Source organism: Chiloscyllium plagiosum, unplaced genomic scaffold (assembly GCF_037043375.1).
Source record: "Chiloscyllium plagiosum isolate Xiang-an unplaced genomic scaffold, Cpla_swu_hap1 HiC_scaffold_25, whole genome shotgun sequence".
NCBI classification, from domain to species: Eukaryota; Metazoa; Chordata; class Chondrichthyes; order Orectolobiformes; family Hemiscylliidae; genus Chiloscyllium; species Chiloscyllium plagiosum.
In genome coordinates this window covers 30,878,307-30,898,355 of record NW_028270163.1, presented here as the reverse complement: position 1 = coordinate 30,898,355, position 20,049 = coordinate 30,878,307, and the positions used below count along the sequence as shown (strand labels likewise).

General features: G+C 39.6%; 1 protein-coding gene across 4 annotated transcripts in view; it reads right to left on the bottom strand.

The window, feature by feature from the left end:
* The window catches only part of LOC122562122 (uncharacterized), a 104,659-nt gene that overhangs the window by 42,099 nt on the left and 42,511 nt on the right, over positions 1-20,049 (bottom strand). For all 4 annotated transcript variants that reach the window (XR_006315227.2, XM_043714667.2, XM_043714669.2 and 1 more), the window contains exon 2: positions 3,871-3,922. Coding sequence is in view for 3 of the 4 variants with exons in the window: in XM_043714667.2 (XP_043570602.1) it covers positions 3,871-3,922 (52 nt within the window). In the remaining variant the exon portion in view is untranslated. The remainder of the gene's footprint in view (positions 1-3,870; positions 3,923-20,049) is intronic.

Sequence of the window (20,049 nt, the reverse complement as noted above, 5' to 3'; positions counted from 1 at the left end):
CAATCCAATGACAAAGACGAAAGAGAGAGAACAAGGATTAGAATTATTTTGCAGACCATGGGTGAAGAGGCAATAGCATCAATTTGATAAGCACAAAATTTCAAGAGTCAGATGATATTAAAAAGTTAAGAGGTAACAGTATACCAATGCATCTGTATAGACTTGCAAGTCTACACAACAGAAACTGGACAAGTGGTGTTGAACAGTCAAGCCAAGCATTGTGTTCTACATAAGATTCTCAGTTTCATACATTCATGATGTGTAAAGATCCTGACAAATTCCAAAATTTCATTTAACTATACAAAAGTATCATAAAAGTATACATGGTTTTCGTGTATAATTTACTGGAAGACTGTTGAATACACCAACTAGTTAATACAGCATACTGAAATCTAGTTGCAGAAAATTGGTATAGTGATACAGGTTAAAAAAATGTATCTATTCTGGGAAAGCTATGAATTCAACCAGTCAAACGGAGTTAAAATAGGCATCTGGTAAATCATTTTGACAAAATTGGGAATAGATTCATATCCCTATTGTTGCTTTAAACCTAACAGGTTTTTCACGATCTATTGAAAATCAAAACATGATAGAAAGTGAAAATAACCAGATAAAGCCAACAACTTGCCACTAGTTGAATATTGCCCTGGTCTGGATGGAGGTGCAAAATAAATTTGCAATAGAGCATTGAAAAAAAAATGAAGTTCTCTTGAGGCAGAAGACCCCTCTTCAAAATCAGAAGAGTAATTTTGCATTGGGTAAAATTCTATTGACCGATTTCAAACAGGGCAATTTGTTCTCAATTTTGAAACTTGTTTTGCATTTCCAATCAAAAAAGTTCAAATATCAAAAGGGCAGTAATATAATAATTACAAAGTACTGGACACATGACAAAACAATTTAATTGTACAGGTATCGTTACTTCATCATCTGTTAGGAAATAATGAAAGAGGCATTGCAGACAAGGCAATTTTTACAGCCAGCCACCCAGGGGACCAATCCAGTTACTTAAAATGTTGAAGACTGGAGACTGCCAAAAGTTGAGATTAGAAATAAGATTGAATGAGAAAAAGGATAAATTACTGAAATCAATGTGCAACTTCAAATTCTAACTGACCTCCCGATTGTCAGTATAAATTCACATCAACTGCCTCACAGCTCCAGAGACCCGGGTTCAATTCCCGCCTCAGGCGACTGACTGTGTGGAGTTTGCACGTTCTCCCAGTGTCTGCGTGGGTTTCCTCCGGGTGCTCCGGTTTCCTCCCACAGTCCAAAGATGTGCAGGTCAGGTGAATTGGCCATGCTGAATTGCCCATATAGTGTTAGGTAAGGGGTAAATGTAGGGGTATGGGTGGGTTGCGCTTCGGCGGGTCGGTGTGGACTTGTTGGGCCAAAGGGCCTGTTTGCATACTAATGTGATCTAATCTAATATTCTGTGATAGGTTTAAGAGCAGATGAGGGATGAAAAAGCAAAAAGTAATAGATCAACGTAGTTTCTTTCATAAGAAAAAATCTGCTCAGCTACTCTAAAATAAAGGCGGTTTTCAAGCTAAACACCAAATTTGGCAAGGAACAGTTTAAGGATTTGTTTAGACAACATCCAATGCAACTAATCTGGAGGGCAAACATGGTATCATTGGAGCAGTACGTATTCCTTGAAAGCAGTTGACAGACCTTCAAAATAAAAAAGTGACTCCTTGCCATTAAACTAGATACAGTGACAAATATACACCATCTCTAGAAAAGCCTTCAATTTCACTATCACAAATGAATCACATCTATCTCCTGACTATGCCATTACCCACCACTGACCTCTGTTGGTTTGCCCTTGACCATTCTGACCCATCCATTCTAACAGCATTTCAGTTACCCAAATGACTTCTGGAGTATCCCAAGGGGCAGCATGCTATCTACATGCTGCCCCTTGCTTGATAGGTCTTACTAATGTATACACATAGTCTGAAATGCTCTCATCAGCCCTTCATTGAAGGTCATCATGATACATGTCAGATATAGTACTGAAGAGTAGACAATTGTGCTCTAGAGTGTTTGAAGCTGGCATAGTCTGCAGCTGCTACCCACCAAGTACATTTCCAACTTCTGGGTAGGAAAACCACAGTCTGCCCCAGCTCAGTTTCAGACCCCATACAGTCAAGATGTCTCATTTGATAACTCCAGCTTCAATTGTAACAAACCTTCACCCATGCACTGAAACATTAGTTTAGAGGGAAGCCAAATGAATTCTGCCTATACAGTCAGTTCTGCTCTAACAGTCGTTCCATTCCCATGCAATCCTGTGTAAAGAAAAAAAAAATCACAACAACACCATTTAAACTAATGCAACCAGAATCACAAGCTTTAAAACTTCACACTATAGAAAAAAGTCCCAATTTGTAAAACAAATTAGCAAATTCCCATTAACAGAAATGCAAGTTAGAGCACAACGACTTATGCAATGTGCTCAGGTACACAACTCTTGTTTCCTGTCAGCCATGCCCTTGAACAGGTATTTGGGGCCTCATCTTTAATTGTCGTTAAGTCAACATCTGGACTTTCTTTAACCCTCTTTCACCATGCCAGGTTACCTATCTTGATCTTATTAGGTGATCACCTCCAAATTTTGACTAGCCATGCAAAACTCCTTGTAACATCTTGCTGCATAAACAGTTTAATCTTAACTAGCACTTCCACCTTCCAAAACTGCCTGATGAGTTCTGGGATTTGTATAGTTCACTCATTTTTCTGGAGGAGAAAAACCACATACTGGAGATGATTCAATTGCTCTAAAAAAAAATGTTGAATGCAGAAGCAAATACCAATATTTAGAAAGCACCTTGAAGTGAATCAAGGGTGTTTTAGCCATTCCGAACTAGCTAGCTGCTTTTTAGTGGTAGAAGGGCAAAGCAAGACTCAAATAAGCATGCATCAGAAACAAGGGGAACAGTTCAGTGAACAGACATTTTGAAAGACAGGATTGAAAGGAGTCAGACACTATCAGAAAGGTGTTGTGAAACTTGAAAGGGCTCAGAAAACATTTACAAGGATGTCGCCAGTGTTGGAGGATTTGAATAGGTTGGAGTTGTTTTCCCTGGAGCAGAGACTGAGGGGTGTCCTTAGAGGTTTATAAAATCATGATGGGCATGGAGAGGATAAATAGACAAAAAAAAAAAAAAAAAAAAAAAGAGTTTCTTCCCTGGTTTGGGGAAATCCAGAACGAGAGAGAGTGCATAGGCTAGATTTCCTACACTAAAAATCACATCTTTTCACTAAGGCAGCTGCCCTACTTCCTTTTCAATTTTGTCTGTCTTTCCCAAAGACAGAATATCCTTCGATATTCCATTTCCAACCTTGGCCACCCCATAGCCATACCATAACTGCAATTATACTTGTAACTACTTACAACTACTTGTGTTGTTAGCAATGCCAATTTGCAATGTGTGTGTATTCAGATAGGAACCCTTTTAAAAACATTAACTTTTGTGGTTCCATCTACCCGAATTTGTATAATTAAGAGATAGAGAACTGCAGATGCTGGAGGGTTAGTGTGGTTTTAGTGTTGAACTGGAAAAAGGACAGCATGTCAGACCCGGGGAGGAAAGAGGGTGGAGGGAGGGGAGGTCGGTCGGAACCTTTCAAAATCAGGACTGATTAAAGCTCTGAATGGAAATGTCAACTGCCTTTCTCGGATGCTGCCTGACTGGTTATGTTTTTTCCAGCTCAACTCTTTACTGACAACGTGCTCAAAAAAAAAAACAAAAGAACACAGCCCTAAACTCTGCACTGCCATTACACGCCTGGATTGTTCCCTTCACTCACTAAAGCACAACAACAACAACAAAAAAAAAGTAGTGTTTTATTGTGATAACTTACCAGCACTTTCAGAAGGGGATTTTTTAGTACTGTCAACATCTACATCTTCTTCCTGAAGGGAAGAGAAATATTTTTTAAAAAGTTAAAACATCAGCTACTAAACAGACTCAAAAATGATTTCATTAATGCAACGGTCAAGAAAACACCATTGATAACTTATGCCAAAATAGGAACAAATGTAGTATTGAAAACGACTTGCTATTTGGTCAAAATTGAGCCGACAAGTAGCAGCAGGCACTAATCAGAACAAAATGAACATCTACTCCAACAGAATAGAATACAACCATCTAAAATGATTTTTAGAAGATCAGAGATCAGACAGCCATTTAAGTTTGAAAACGTAAATGAATTCCTGTTCAGCAGCGTGGTTTAAGCTTAGTGAAAAATGATTCAAACTAAAATGTTGCCTGAAGGACAAAAGGACCTGTGTAATATTTTGGATTGGAGACTTCATTTACTGCATACCTTCAAGTCTTAACAGATTTTAGATATAGGTTACCCCAAACACATTTGCAAATCCAGTCTCAAGTTTAGGCCAAGTCTTACAATGATTTGTGCAAATTTTCCACTCAACTGCTCTGGTTTACTTATGCTTGCCAAAGTTTCAAATGTTCTCATCCTGAGGGCACACCAGGTGCTAGAAATTTGGTTCAAGAGTTATACAAATGTAGACAAAGTCAGTCAATTAAAATACATGTATAGAAAAGCAACTCAAAACATTGACGAGTACAAAAAGTTCATTTCCATTGTAGTATAGTGGAAGTATTACAATAAAAAGGGACCTTTGGGAACATTTCAGGAACAAACTTCAAGCCAAGTTCAGACTCTGAAAATTAGACCGTTAAAATATTCAATGCCACATTTTTCACAATTTCCACTGCGCACCACCTCCCCTGATATTCAAATATACATAATATACAAAAATCCTAAGATATCCTTACAGCAAATTTTAAATTGGCACTCATTACTCCAGAACAGTGGTAATTCCAACTCTGCAGCCAAGGAGAGCATCAGCCCAGCATCTAGTCTATGTCCACAAGAAACTGATGTTTAATCAGACCACCTTTCTTTTGAAAAAGCAATGTAACCCTAGTCTACTCAATGTATACTCCAAATAAGCCCCTCAAAAGTAGCAATCAGTCTAGTCTGTCATCACTTGCTGTATTAAAAAAACAAACTCTTTGAAATAAGATTCCATACTGTAGCCCAGACATGGAGGATGCTGCTGCACCATGACCCTATAACATGGTAGCCAGACTACTTATTCCAGCTTTATTTCATCATGTTGACAATTCACTTTGAATTAGCTATTGCACAAATTCAAGTTTTGGTTCAGATTATAAAGCTTGAAAAAAACATGCCAGTTAAACCACAAGTTCATTTCTAGCTGCTTTAAACTCTGGAAAAAAGTCAATTGTTTTTTCATCAGCAAGAATGACCAATGGTCCTTTATTTTTCCCCAAGGACTGACCTGGAAATTCTCTTCTGCCCTCCAGTTCTTTCCAGGTTACTCTATCTCAACGAGAGGTTGGTGTTCCTGAGCGCACAGTGCAACTTTCTTGATGCAGCAGAGATGGGCACAACCACTACCGTGTTTGGAACTGGATGGACATTCCTTGTGGACTGATTGTCCAGGGCATGTTCAAGTTGTCTGTGAGGATAGGGGTCCTGGTTGGTTTGACAGAGGCTCATTTAGTTCTAAGCCCAGAATAGCTTCAGTCTGGTACAACCTCGGAGAGAGGCTTCCAGGTAGCTAGAGGAATGATGTTGGAGGTTTTTAAGAACAAATGCAGGCTGGGGGCAGGATTTAGGCAAGCAGACCACTGTTAGTCATAAAATGTTGCTGCACCCCTTGTCACATTTTGCCAGCAAGACCCAGCTCAAGGAGTCTATCACTCTGCCCAGTGTTGCAAACCCACTGCAGGGATTTTCCAAATACTACCTTGAAAGTTAAAATGTTTCTAAACAAGCTTTCATTCTGGCATTCTATTCCGGTTGACTTTGGAGAGACTCCACATTCTTCAAATGCCACAGCGGCTTCAAAAACAAAAACAGCCGCACATTAGGAACCACAATTTATGCTTAAATGCAGGAACCTGTAGTTTGAACCAGACTTACACACAAAAGGGACATAGCAGCAAACAGGGCACATACAGCAAACAAGAGTCAGCTCAACATAAGCCAGCTGCCAACAAATGACCTTAGCCTGAAGGAAGACACACACAACTCAGCTGGTTTACGTTAAATATTCTAACATTCAAACAAGGTTCTGCAAGAACACCCAGGACCAAAAAAAGCAGTTTCTCCTCCCCACCCCTAGTGAATTATCCAAAACAAGTCTGCTGACCAACATAACCTGCATCCTTCACAAGCCTGAGCTCACCCAAAACAGTGTCTCAAAACCCAAAGAAACAAGTTTGGCCCATCCTGTAGCTGAGCATATTTTTAGACCAACAGCTGATTTAGGTCAACAGTGTGTTTTGTTTTCATCTGGCTGTGTAAATTAGTCCCAACATTCCATCGAGAACATATCAACTATTTCAGTCTCAATCTCTGCACTCTAATCCATGGGTAGCCAGGTCAGCTACTAAGGTTCCAAATTCCAATAATAATTCCTTTCTAGACATTTTTCTGAGACCAAAAAATCTCAGTTGACTATTCCCATGTGGCAGAGTATCCATTTTCCTTGCATGTTTCACTACATTGAAACAAAGGTTGAATTACAAAATCACACTGCTCAACAGAAGCATGGATTTTTTTTTAAAAAAAGGTGATTGTGTGGTCAGTTGTCCCATTACATTTAAATATGGGTGAATAAAAACCTTCTGCCCTAGATGCAAATGCTGAAGTTAAGGCAGCTCAGAAGCCCTCAATTCTGCTCTTGGACCTGCCAAAGCAGGCCATTCATGACCTTGGGACACTGGCCTAATTCTGCTCTTTTCAGTCCATCAAACCTGCTCTACCATTTGTTCATGGCTTTTTTCTCAATCCCATTCACCATACTGTTAAAGAACTGGTTGTTTCAAATAAAGTCCATGACTTGGCCATAGAAAGCTGCAGAAGCCAAAAGGTTTCACCCTGACTGAAAACAACATCAGTGCTAATGGATCAGCCCTTCAGAGATTGTGCACTTGAGGCCGTGTCTCCTACTGGTGCAAACATCTCCACATCTGCTCCAGTAACAAACTGGACACTCCTCCCCAGAAAGAGGGGTACAGGGAGATGGTCCTTACCACCACTCTCACCACCGCCCCCCCCCCCCCCCCACCCACCCAGCTCCTGCCATACTTCAAAACGATTCAACACAAACTGCCAGACAAAACAGCTCTACCCATACCACATTGGACCAGAAAGTGGATAGTCAATAGAACTGTTGTAATGGGTGGTTAAGTGCTCCACAACTTCATGGGTGGGGGGGGGGGAGGAAAGAGAGGAGAAGAATCCTGTTTAATATTTTGTCTGAGGCTTGATACAAAGCAGCGAAAAGCCTGCTCAGCCACATCTGAACATACGTGTTCATACCACATTAACTCAAAAGCTCAGTTCACCCCGGTTGGGTGCAGTACAGTTCTGCTGCATCCTGGCTAGACCAACTTTAGAGTATGCAACTCTTGACAATTTGTTGTTTATGTTAATAATAAAACTATTTCACTGCTCCTCTTTCACTTGATAAGTTAAAATTGAGTAGTTTGCAACCTTCTTCCCTGCACTCGGAGCAAATCAAAGAGGATGGTCCAGCCTCAAGCCAACAACCTTAAACAATATACACCAAATTAACTTAAATAATTACCATACCTTCCCATTCTTGCATATTTAGGAACAATGCTAAAGAATACAATGCTCCCTAACTAACCTGAAACCCCATGCTGAGGCACTAGGACCACATTATCCCAGAACTCAAACACTAATTAGTGGGAGGAAAAGAAAAAAAAGAAAAAAAAAGAAAGGGAGGAAGAAAAGAGCAAACTAACTCCACAGAAACTTCAAAAACTCTTCTGCTTATTTCAAACACCCATACCCTCCCAACTTGCACTGAACAGATTCCCACTGAATTCATGCATCCTGGAGTTTTGTCCACACATTAATTGATCCATCCACAAATACTGTAGTTAAGAATATTTCTAACTACTCCCTCAAATCTTTCCAGTGCAACCAAACTAAGAGTGCATTTGAATTATTACTACTCTAATTCAAAACTAAAACATCCTAATAAAAAGTTAAACAACTTCCTTAAAAAAGGTACAAGTCTCCCAAATACTAATCATTTAGAGGATTAAGGGCAGATAGCATGTTGGGCCAAAGTTCCTGAAGAACTTACCACCCTAACTTTACATGTAAAGTTTTATTCTTTGTCACTGGTTTATTTAGAAACTCCCTTAAAACAGTAATGATTGCTTCACCACACAGAAGTAGTCCAAGCCATTGGAAATCTAAATTCAGAACATTGGAGATGGCCAATAAAATGTTGACCTGGTCAGCAGCACCCACAGCCCATGAATAAGTACTGATTAGGTTTTCAGAATGTTTGGAATTACATTCTCCCCTTGGGTTCTGACATTTTGCAAGAGTTTAACTATGAGAAGGACAGTCATTTGTTAATCTACACAATTTATCAGAAGGCCAAGAAGAATTTAGTTTTTTCCCCCCCCAATATGAAAAACATTTTAAAACAGGTTGAAGGGTTTGAAATGTCAAATAAGCATTAGCTTTCAAGATAAATCTCAGTTGAATAGCTCAAACTGCTGACTCCCTCCTAGTGTCCAGAAGAGAAAACCTTAAAATATGAACTGCAGCTATACATAAAAAGGTCAACCAAATTTGTTTCAATCAGATTATTCCAGATCTTTCAATCTTAAAGTCGCACCTGGTTTTAAAAACATGATACAGCAAAAATAGTTACTAATTATAATCTCAATTTTAATAATGTTTAGCAGGTGAAAATTTCTTCACGTCCTCTGTCCAAGGAAAACGCAAGGAACTTTGTCCAGCATAGTGCAAGTGCATGCCAATCTTAATTTGGCTAGATAAACCAAGTGGAAGGGCATGGGCTTACATATTGTAGAGGATTGATTGGCATTGCCACTCAATATGCACTGAGCACAACTTAGGCAAAGTAATTAAGCACAAACTATATACCACACCACACTTAAAATGTGTATGTGTGACCCCTCAAACAGCAAATTTCACTGTTCATTTTAAGTTGAATATTCTTTCATTACCTAACTCCTCAGGTGCCCCATAATCTGATTTTGTCTATGTCAATTTGAGTTTGTGGAAAGCTAGCCAAAATAATGAAGGGCTGCAAGAAAAGGTCTGACAATCTGTTGTTAAGGAGGAACAGCTAACATGAAGTCCTATGATCTTTTGTTCTGAAGGATTCAGAAAACTGAAAATGTCAACTGTTCCCTCTACAGGTGCTGCCAGATCTGCAGATTTTTCACAGCATTTGTACTGCCAACATCTGCAGCAGTTTAACTGATCCACTGGGATGTCTTGTATGCAGAGCATCTTCAGGAAAAGATGCTCATTGTGAAGCCAACCAAAATGACCACATTCTCAAAGAGGGAACCAAAAGACCAAGATTCAGTCTTTGATGATTGCACCGTAGAGATTTGTTAAAAGACAGATAAGCAGCATTATGAAAATGTAATAGTGTCAACGTTAACAAGACTCTGATCACCCATTTAATGGTTAGATCTAGGCTATATTCCTGATGAAGACTATGCTCGAAACGTCAACTCTCCTGCTCCTCAGCTGCTGTGCTTTTCCAACGCCACACTCTACTTGACGTACCAATTCATTTTCATGGTACGATAAGACAAAAATCTAGAGTGGTGATCCATTGTACTTTCCTGTACATATGGTTACAAAAATCACAAATTACTAGTGAAGCAGAAGGCAGGAAACTAGAACGTTTGTAACAAAGTAACAGGAAGAGTGCACATAGTCCCTTTGAGAAGTGTTTTTTAAAGCTTAGAGATTTATGCAGAAAAGTGTGTAATATAGTGCAGATTACATGCAGTTCTGAAATTGAAACATTTATCAATTGGCTGTGATTGAAATGTTATGCTTGTTTTGGTGTATTGGCAACTAGCTGGAATCATCCAAATGAAGCTAAACCAAGCACTTAAACTAACAACCAATAAATTTAAAATCAGATCATTTTGACAATCTCAGACCAATGTTATTGTAAGAAAATTGCTGTCACTGGCATAAAGTAGGGACCAATTGGACAAAGAGCTAACTGCCATTTGCCAGAGTCAGTCCTCAACTTGAGAGAAGTTGGCTCTCCATCTATACAGTAGAGAAAGAGCACAATCTAAGAAACATCAGCATCAACAGAAGGTATTTTTGGACAGAGGAAACCAAGATAAAGAAAGCCACAGAAGACCCATCTCGGCTGTAATTGAGACAGTTATATTGCTGTAAGTGTGACTTACTTTATTGGAACAGCATACCATTGGAATCTTGCATTAGTGGGAATAAGTAGTTAGAGGGGAATTGTTCAGTCTGCTAATAGTTCAATTTATTCACTACTTGAGCTAGATAAATAAATTACTTTACCATAAGTGAAAGGATGTTGTTTCATTTAAATCCCCCCTTTTGGGGGAGGGGGAAAAAGAAGAGAAAAGAGGGAGGAGAGAGGAGAAGAGGAGAAGAGGCAGCATACTTAACAGATGAGTTGAAGTGAGCTGAGCCTCTCTGGGCATTTTGGTTTTAAATTAATCGGAGGAGATCAACCTCTGCGAATCCTATGAATCATTATGGAACAGCAAGTGCACAATTTTTAAAAAAAAAAAAATGAAAAAAAGTGATGCTTCAAAAAGTAGCTAACTACCAGGACTTCAAAAAAGATGCTTACCATACAAAAACACTTTACTTTACTAATTGATATCAAGACTAATAAAAAGGTGAGGTGAAACTGTAGACTAAGCAAATCATCAATTACAGGAATCATTATTAGTAGCTGTATGACACTTGCCACCAGATCTTTGCAGAAGATGGTGTCATAGTTTCTGGTAGGAGAAGTGACTGAAACCTATTCCAAGAGTGTCACATTGAATTGCCAGTCAGTGCGATGCACAGTTAACATGCCAAAAGATCATATCAATTGAAGAAATTGAACAATTTGCCTCAGCACCCTTCGATTTAGAGATGAAAGGGGATCAGGAAGCTTGGCTGATCTAAAAATCAACAGACACTGCAAGCCGCTGCAAACAAGATTTAGAAGTCAAAGATTGTAGCATCTGAATCATCTAGTGTTAACCTTTCAGGACCAACAGTCCCATGGGACAATGGCTGGAATAATGTACACAAAAAAAATGCCTAGGAAATAAAGCATGACAAAGCAGGGAAAAAAAGGACCAAAGTTTACAAGGAGAGAAGATTAAAAAAACCTGCAGTCTCTTGGTTTCAACATTAAGAAAGGAATGGCTCTACTAACCAGATATGTAGGACATGGATGCATAGCACTGAAAACTGGAAAAACAGAATGCACCTTTTAACATACTATTTATGTTAAAAACTTAGATGCAGTCTCGTTATTCATTGGAGCAAGGAATAGATGAAAGAAACACTATCTGCATTATCCTTTGCAGACTGACAAACTACATTTATCTTAAGTTTGCATACTTCACTGGACTTTCCACAAGCCTACTGTCCAAGTGGATTAGCCTTACTCATTTGATCTGGCTTATAAAAATGACAAAAGGAAAAATGAGAGGTTTGATAACTATGCTACAATGATGATTCCCTAAGCCCAGTTTCAAAGGGCTGCATAGCAAGTAGATTTGTAGAAGAACTCACTCCAGTTAATATATTTGTCTCAATACAAGATCTGCTCAACTATTTGGATGGGGTTTTGATCTTTTTGAAAGAAGGTCATTTCCATTGTTAATGAATCCACAGTTGCCCATGGTTACAGGATGTGGGTTCATACTCGCAAATCCTTGTGTCACATTCCTTGATAAGGGGAAGGATGGCAAAACATTTCCACGTGAATTACATTTTTAGAAAGGCAATGAGCCATTAGCCTAAATACTTCAAAATGTTATGGCAAGGTCCGTCACAGGTTCATTTCCAATCTTCCTCCCTGCCCATGACTGATTTTCGAATACAATGAGAATTTTAGGTGTAAAACAAAAAGTCAACTGACACTTCCCTTGCACTTTGGAACAAATGCAGTATTTTATCAAACTGCAATGGCCTTGAAAGAGGATATTCAAGTATGACACTAGAACCATTATTACTATTATTTAGGTTAATTTCTATATTGTTTATTGCATTTCAATACCACCTATGGCAGTGTTGAGATTTGAACCAGGATTTGGCACAGGTTGAGATACTAATCCAATGACATCACTACTTAGACACCTGCTACCCCTGGAATTAAAGCAAAAATGAGTACAAAGTTGTAGAATAGGAAGCTGTTCAGCCCATTTCTGCACCAGCTCTGAATGGGTATTTCACACCATGCCATTCCTCCACCTGCCAGTCATGCATGGCACTCAAATGACTTCGTTCATTTTGTGCACAATTCCTTCATTACAGTTTCAATATTGTCACTCAGGGAGTGTGTGCAGTGGAAATTAAGCACAATTCTTAAAAATTCACAACTGTCAAAAAAGTCTGACGATCAGAAGCTCCAATTTAACCGAGATAAGTTACTTACGTATTTATTTTGCATAAAATTCTCCTAATGGAGAAAGGATTACAAATTGCCAACTTAATCTCTGCTTAAATACCCCCTTCACAAAACAGAACACAGTAGAAGACATGTGGTGAAGGGTGGAGGTAAAAAGAGAGCGTGATCAGAAATAGGTCTAGAATAGCAATTTGGACAACAGGATTTGATAAGCTGCCTTTCTCAATGCTGTGATACAATCCTGTTTGCACACCAATGTGCTTTCATTTGCTGAACTGTCATTTATCCTTTCACTGTCTTTAAAGGATACTTCATTGCAAATTCACTATTGAAAAAGGAGAACAAATCAAAGGCAGTTATTACTGGATGTTCTAAGTCCATTAGTGTGTTGTCTGCTTCTTGCAGACTGTCACAGGAAGTCAAATCTTTTTAGGGCTGCCATATCTTTGCACAGGTTCCTTAGTTCAAGGCAGCATCTCCCATTCAAGTTGTATCCAAAAAGAAATGCAAGTAAACTAGTGCTTTTAACATCATTCATTTGTGCACTGAAAAGTTACTAGAGGTTGGAAATTATTTGAATGCCTAGACACCAGGGAAAATTCTACATTGTGTTTTGCGAGAGATAGTGCCTACTCTGGAAGATTGCCAGAACTGAGTTTTCAATCACCACCTCTAAAATTATGTAAGTGGTCACATTTCTGAAGCACAGCTAGAAAAAGGAGGTGCAACTACTCACCACTGCCAGCCCTATCCATACATGAAGCTGTACCTACATGCCACTTCAGATGTTTAAGCCAGGACCTGCACTTCACAGTATGCTCCTCAAATCTCTACCTTCAAATGAATGGCCTCAAGGAAACAAGTTTGCTCCCCACACTGCAGGCAGGAACCTGGTCAAAAAGGTTGGAGCAATACAGGACAGAGTAGTCCTTTCTCCAGCTGACTGCCATAATAGGCTATACCAGACCACACTAGCTGAGTCAAGAACAATGCTGTATCCCAAGTGGTGAAACATTAGCTGTACAGAATGATCCAATTCTGTTGTGCGTGGCAGCACCAACTGCCACTGGAGGTGGAAACTACAATTAGTGCATGCATCAAATCCCCTCCACCGCTCTCACACTCATCCTCCTAAACCAACATTCTTCTGTACTTCCAACCTCAAATCATAAGGGAAACCTCATCTCACTTGCTTCTGCAAGACAACCAGCTATCCTACCACCATACTCAAACCTTCTTAGAAGAAATATTTGAGAGAAGCGGGACGGTTTTACCTATCTACCCAACACATGACAGGCCTAGCTACAAAACCCAGCATGGTCAGACTTGACCTAACCCTTGAAGGCCAAGTTCCCAGACTTTGTAGAACCAAGCACTTGACCAACTTTGGTCAGATTGCATCTGGTTTGACAGATCATTCGACTATGGCAGCATCCCACCAAGTTGTTGCCTTTTGGCTTTCACATGTGCCTGAAGCAGTGTTGACAATGTAAACTGCTGGCTCATTGTACTATAACATTGATGTGGCATCATGCTGTGAAGTAACATGTCCACCTTCTGACCATACAGTTCTCACCACTATGAGAAGCTGTATGCCCCATCTATACTCAATGAAAGCAGAGTTTAGTAACCTGTAATTAAGCATAAAGACTTTGCACGTTGGAACAATGGAACCAAGACACTGGCAGCCTGCAAGTCAGTGCCAAAGTCAGTACAACACAAAAAAAAACAAGACGGAGTGGAGGAAGCAGCTGTCAGCCTAAGCAGTGAGGGAGAGTATGGGAGGAAAAAAGCCAAAGAGCCATAATTAAATTTCATTTGCTCTATGTCTACCATATCACATCACTGCCATCCTCACTGATGATATCAGACAAGTCTGACTGCAGTAAAAACAGTGCCTTGATAGACCAGAAATGTGTTTTCTATGGGAGGTCAGTTCTTGAACCAAAAGACAGACTGCCAATCCAGTTTCCACAGGTTTCTGGAATTTCAGTAATAAAAAAAAGGAAACACTACACCCAAACCAAAAAAAAAAATCACGACAGGGAGAATTACAAAACAGCATTGTAATAACCTTCCAGAAACAAAACTAGTAACACGATGCTAGTGTCCTGTTCAAGTATTCATGATTTGGAGATGTTGAGGTGTTGGAGTGACATGTACAAAGTTAAAAAAAAAAAATCACAACACCAGGTTATAGTCCACCCTATAGACTATAACCTGGTGTTATGTGATCTTTAAACTCTGTTCAAGTTTGGTTTCCTTTTGTGTTTTTCCCATGGAAGTGTTTGTTTTGGACCCTTACCCCCATTCCCTTGTGATGGTACTGGACTTTTAAATGGATTATTGCATACTATGAGGTTTTGCCACGGTACTGACAGACCATCTGCTTCAGAAGCAGTGGGTAAACAGCTTGGTTTCTTTCTCTTGGACTGGAAAGGAGCTACCATGTAAGGAATATCATTTTGCTGAATTTGCCTTTGCCATGGATATCTATGGGATGTTGCTATATTGTAACTAGTTCAAAAAGTAGTATTTCAATAGAGTTAATGCGAAGTTTATGTAACTTTTTAGCGTTTTTTAAAAAAACATCGCTTCTAGTTATTGGATTGATCCACCACATCTTCAAGAAAGCATCTTACACTTGCCTTTAAATTAAAGGTGGTCAGCCTCGACTAGGATATATTGAGGGGTGGGCGTTGGGGTTGGGCAGGGAGGTGCTGGTTTTATTCTGGTCTGGTCCGTAACACTAGAGCAGAGTCTGTCAAGCACTTTTGTTACTCTCCTGAAACAGCTCAACATTTAAAAACAGACTCAGAAGTGACCAACTTGGAAGGATCAGGTTTTCATAGCATGACACAAACAAAGCATTTTTCCTCCATTTTGAGCCCAGGTTCAAAATGTTATGAACTTCAAATAATACTTGCTTACTGTCCACATGGCATGGAAGTTACCAATTTGAAAATCATACCCTATAGACTTTATACTACATCACTAGTGAGCAGTGGCCACAATATTGATGACTGGAGGACACTGCTTCCTTTAAATTTCAAGATTTTAATTGGATACTATTTAGTGTCACAGGAAACATCACCAACCCAAGGAAACTTAAACAGCAAGTGGGTCATACCACCAGTGCTTCATCCGGAGGCTCATGTTACCGGAGGATTGTGACGCAAACTCAAACAAACCTTCCAGCTCAGCGAGCAAACCTACGTCCAGAACCTCAACTTGAGCTACTAATCTTCTCAAAACTCACTATTCTTTCATTTCATATGCACAGTCACCAGTTTCTAATTGCACAGAGTCTTCAAATTTCCAAACAAGTCCATTACGTGGTGTATCAAAAAGCCTTTCAAAGAAAAAAGGTCTATACACTGACAGTCCATCCACTTGAGAATGAATGAAATTGAAACAAATCTGCCAAAATAATACTGGCTATTAAGCCATATTTTGAGGGAAGAAAATAATCTTGGACAATAGAACCATTTCTTCACCAGCTCAGTTAGCTGAAATATCTGCAGTTAAAATTTATTTCCTTTAAAATTAAAGTTAAGGATTTATAGGCCCCCTAGTACACAGAACCCTACCATTCGGGTTAAAATTTAGATCCATGGCCTTAAAAACAAAAAAAGTTTAAAAAGTGCAATAACTTCCAACCTGCAGCTGATTGTACTATGAAGGCAAAATACTTCTGTCCTGAATGAAATACTGTATCATTTGAAGCTGAAAAAGAAAAACCTCTTGGGTTGGTAGAGGTTGTTTAGATGGCTTTAGGGTATAGTCAAGAAATAAATGGAGAGCGCACATTTATGGTTTTGTTTCAGAGCCAGCTTGAGTGAACTTTAGAGCAACATATTTCCTTGCTCTTGACCCTATTAACAGGGAATATTGGTCTTTCCCTGGCTGTAAATGCGACCACCTACTGGGTCAGTATGAATAGTTACTGCAGTCAAAGCCACAATTTGAAAAAACAGATACTCTTGTACACCAGTTAGTTCTCTGTGGAGGGCCCTATTCATCCTGCAGTGCCAAATCAGTTTGACAGCTGCTCAAGTGTCCCATTATTTTACACAGCCAGTACCAACCTGCTACATGAAATTAGTCAAAAAAAAAAGCAAATGTCATGTTGGAATAGCAAAATAACGCAAACTACTGTTGAATAGCCACCTTCCAGGTGATGGCTGTGCACAAATTATACCAGCAAGGATAGACTCCTGCATGCAAGAAAACAATTCCAATTTTTAATAGACGCAAGTTCTGGGGTCACAGACTCCAACTCGCATTTGGGGAGAAAGGAACCATTGACAGAGTTTCCAGTTCCGGTGCCAGGAAAGATTCAAATCAAAATATTTGAGTACAAATCCAAGAAGTGAGATCAGCCTACCACTGAGACAAGCGAGGAACAGCTGTCATGATAAATCAAAGTATGATAAATTTATCAAACAGTATGCCAGCCAATTGCAACTTCACATGTTTTGTAGGTCTGATGCCATACCTGAAATGTTCAAGTTAAAATAACAGCACTAGACCAAGGCTTAGTAGTTACCCCCCACATTATACTTTTGGCACCACAGATGATTGCCAAGGACGGTGTGAAGTAAGCTGCCAATAATATGAGCAGTGAGGAATTTCACAGACCTCATGGACTTTGATTTAGCCACTCAATTTTTGTGTGACTGGACAAAAGACAAAAGATTGGAAGGGGGTGCAAGTTAAGGAAATCAAATATTTCCTACTGCAAACAAATATTTTCATTTTGAAAAGGTTACAGCAGTTTAATATAGTAGCTTATGTTTCAATTCAGACTTTCACAACAAATTCATTTCAGCTTCTCAGCCATCCAGAAATAGCTTATCATTTGAACATCAAGTTGATTACTTGTCTTATGACTTCCCATTAAATAGGACTAGAACAAATCTACTGAAACTTTGTCTCAAGTATACTTAGTTTTATTTTCAAAAAAGGTCTTATACTTTGATCAAGTTCAGTTTGCACTGTATTTGCAACCTGATTAGTAGCCCTCAATTTGGCAAGCAAAGCTTGCAGCACACCATCTTCATATTGCTGACTGACAACTGTCAGAGGCATTTAGCTCCAAATACCCATATTCTTGATCCAAATTGTTATGGAACAGACCCCCTAAAATTGAGACAGGTTAGACCCTAAGTTAATATTAAAAGAGGCAAAAGTAAGTTACCGTGTCCCAGATGTCATTTGTTTGGTCCACCAGACTCGAAGCAAAAACAAAAAGTGTTTAAGATACAAAAATAGAATTGGCATAGCAGTATTTCAAGTTCACTACTTAGCGACAACAGTTCCAACGTAGGCAGCATCCCACTAACACCCTTAAAAAAAAAATCAGCAACTCTGTTCTGGTTCTCACATGCAGTCACTCTCCAGCCCAGACCAAAATTCAAAAAGGGGCCTGTTTGAGGAGGAAGCCTCAATGTTTAAGGCTTCACTCTAGCAGCAGCCAGCGAGCAGAAAACCCAACCACCAATTGAAAGCAAAGCTAAAAGAACTTCCTGGATCTGTCTGAATTGACCCTGCCCTTAGTGATTTCAAAATCCCAAAGGAAACGAAAGCTATTGACCAACTGCCTGTTGGAGGGAGACATTCTGGCATGACTGTAACAACACCCTTATGCTAGAAAAAAAGACGACAAAAAAAAAAAGAGCTTCACAAAATAATTAAAAGAAAAAAAGTCAGGAATCCCTAAAAAAAAACAGCATGCCAAATGCTAAGAGCATGGTTGCGCATATTCTGTTAGCACTAGCAGCTAAATGACAGAAGGAACTGAACCTTTAAAAGATTAAAAGGTTTGTTATTTGCTGCTCCAATGATAGTGATATTAACAGAAGCCACTGAAAATAAAAAGGCAAACACTGGAGAATTATTTAATGTGCATTCTAGGACCATGCAAAATGCTTGGTTTCATATTTTAGTACATGGTAGTGCATATGCGTTCAAGCAAATATTTGAGCGCGCTGCCCTCAAAAAGCCTGTATTACACAACAACAATGCAGGCTGATACTGTGTTTCATTTAGTTTCCCTAGTGTGGAAACAGGCCCTTTGGCCCAACCAGTCCACACCGACCCTCTAAAGAACAACCCACCTAGACCCATTTCCCTCTGCCTAATGCACCTAACGCTATGGGCAATTTAGCATGACCAATTCACCTCACCTGCTCATCTTTGGACTGAAACTGGAGCACCTGGAGGAAACCCACACAGACACAGGGAGAATGTCTGTCTGTGTGGCGCTTGCACACAGTCACCAGAGGTTGGAGTCTAATCTGGGACCCTGGTGCTGTGAGGCAGCAGTGCTGCCCTAAGTGGTTGTGCACAAGTGCAGCATTGTCAGGTATGCCAATGTGAATAGTCAGATACAGTTTCTCAAGTGGAAGGAGATTAAATGCGCTCTGGAATTAGAGCAGGGAATTTCTCCTGGGGAGGTGTTGTGTAGTTACCACTCCACACCAAAATTAGAATTATTTACATAATAGCTGTCCATGAACTTGCTGTCAAACTTCTGGCATGAGTGACAGAGAGAGCACATGCGCGAGAGAGAGAGGAGAGCGAGACACTATCTACATGGTGACCCAAAGAGTAAATTGGAGTCCAATCACTCCACAGATGGGGTGAAAGCTGTCAAGATTTCCTGAACTTGGTTTTAAATTTCAGATGTCATGCTCTCTTTATTAGGAAGTGATTTTTCAGCAAAAACCATGGGCTGAATCTTGAATGAGCTATGTGGGCTGTGGCAAGATGTACGCAGAATTGGGTAATAAATTCAGATCTCACTATTATTTACACTTTTCATAAGCATGGTGAGATTCCAGTTCAGAAATCTTCCAATAGCAGGGATGAAAAACATGGAGATAGAAGAAGCTGACATGTCCAGATCAGAGTTCAGCTGCAACAGGCACAATTAACCAGACCAAAAAAACCTCATTGACACCTGCCTCCAATACATGACAGCTACGTGCAGCAGACAATTAGAGGGCAGCACGGTGGCTCCGTGGTTAGTACAGCTGCCCTAGCACCGGGGACCGGGGTTCGATTCCCACCGTGGGTACACACACACACACACACCCCCTGTGTCTGCGTGGGTTTCCTCCGGGTGCTCCAGTTTCCTCCCATAACCCAGATGTGCTGATCTGGGCAATTTAGCATGGCCAATTCACCTTAGAGTTAGGGGTCAGTATCGACCTGATGGACGGAAGAGCCCGTTTCCATACTATAAGGAATCTAAATTGTTGACTAACTATTGTAATTAAAGAACTTCATTTGACACCATAACATAGTTCAGCTCTTTTTTTTTAAAAAAATGAGCATTCCGGTTTCCTTCCTGTACAGGAAACTTCCAAATAAACTAGGAGTTTGATTATCTAAGTAGCGAAATTCATACAGGCAAACAATGATAAGATTGAGCCTTGGAGAAAGGGTAGCTGTGAATTTGAATATCCTCTAAGTCAATGTTACTAGGGATTGGTAAATTGTTAGTGGCTCAGGCAAGATATGGTATTTGA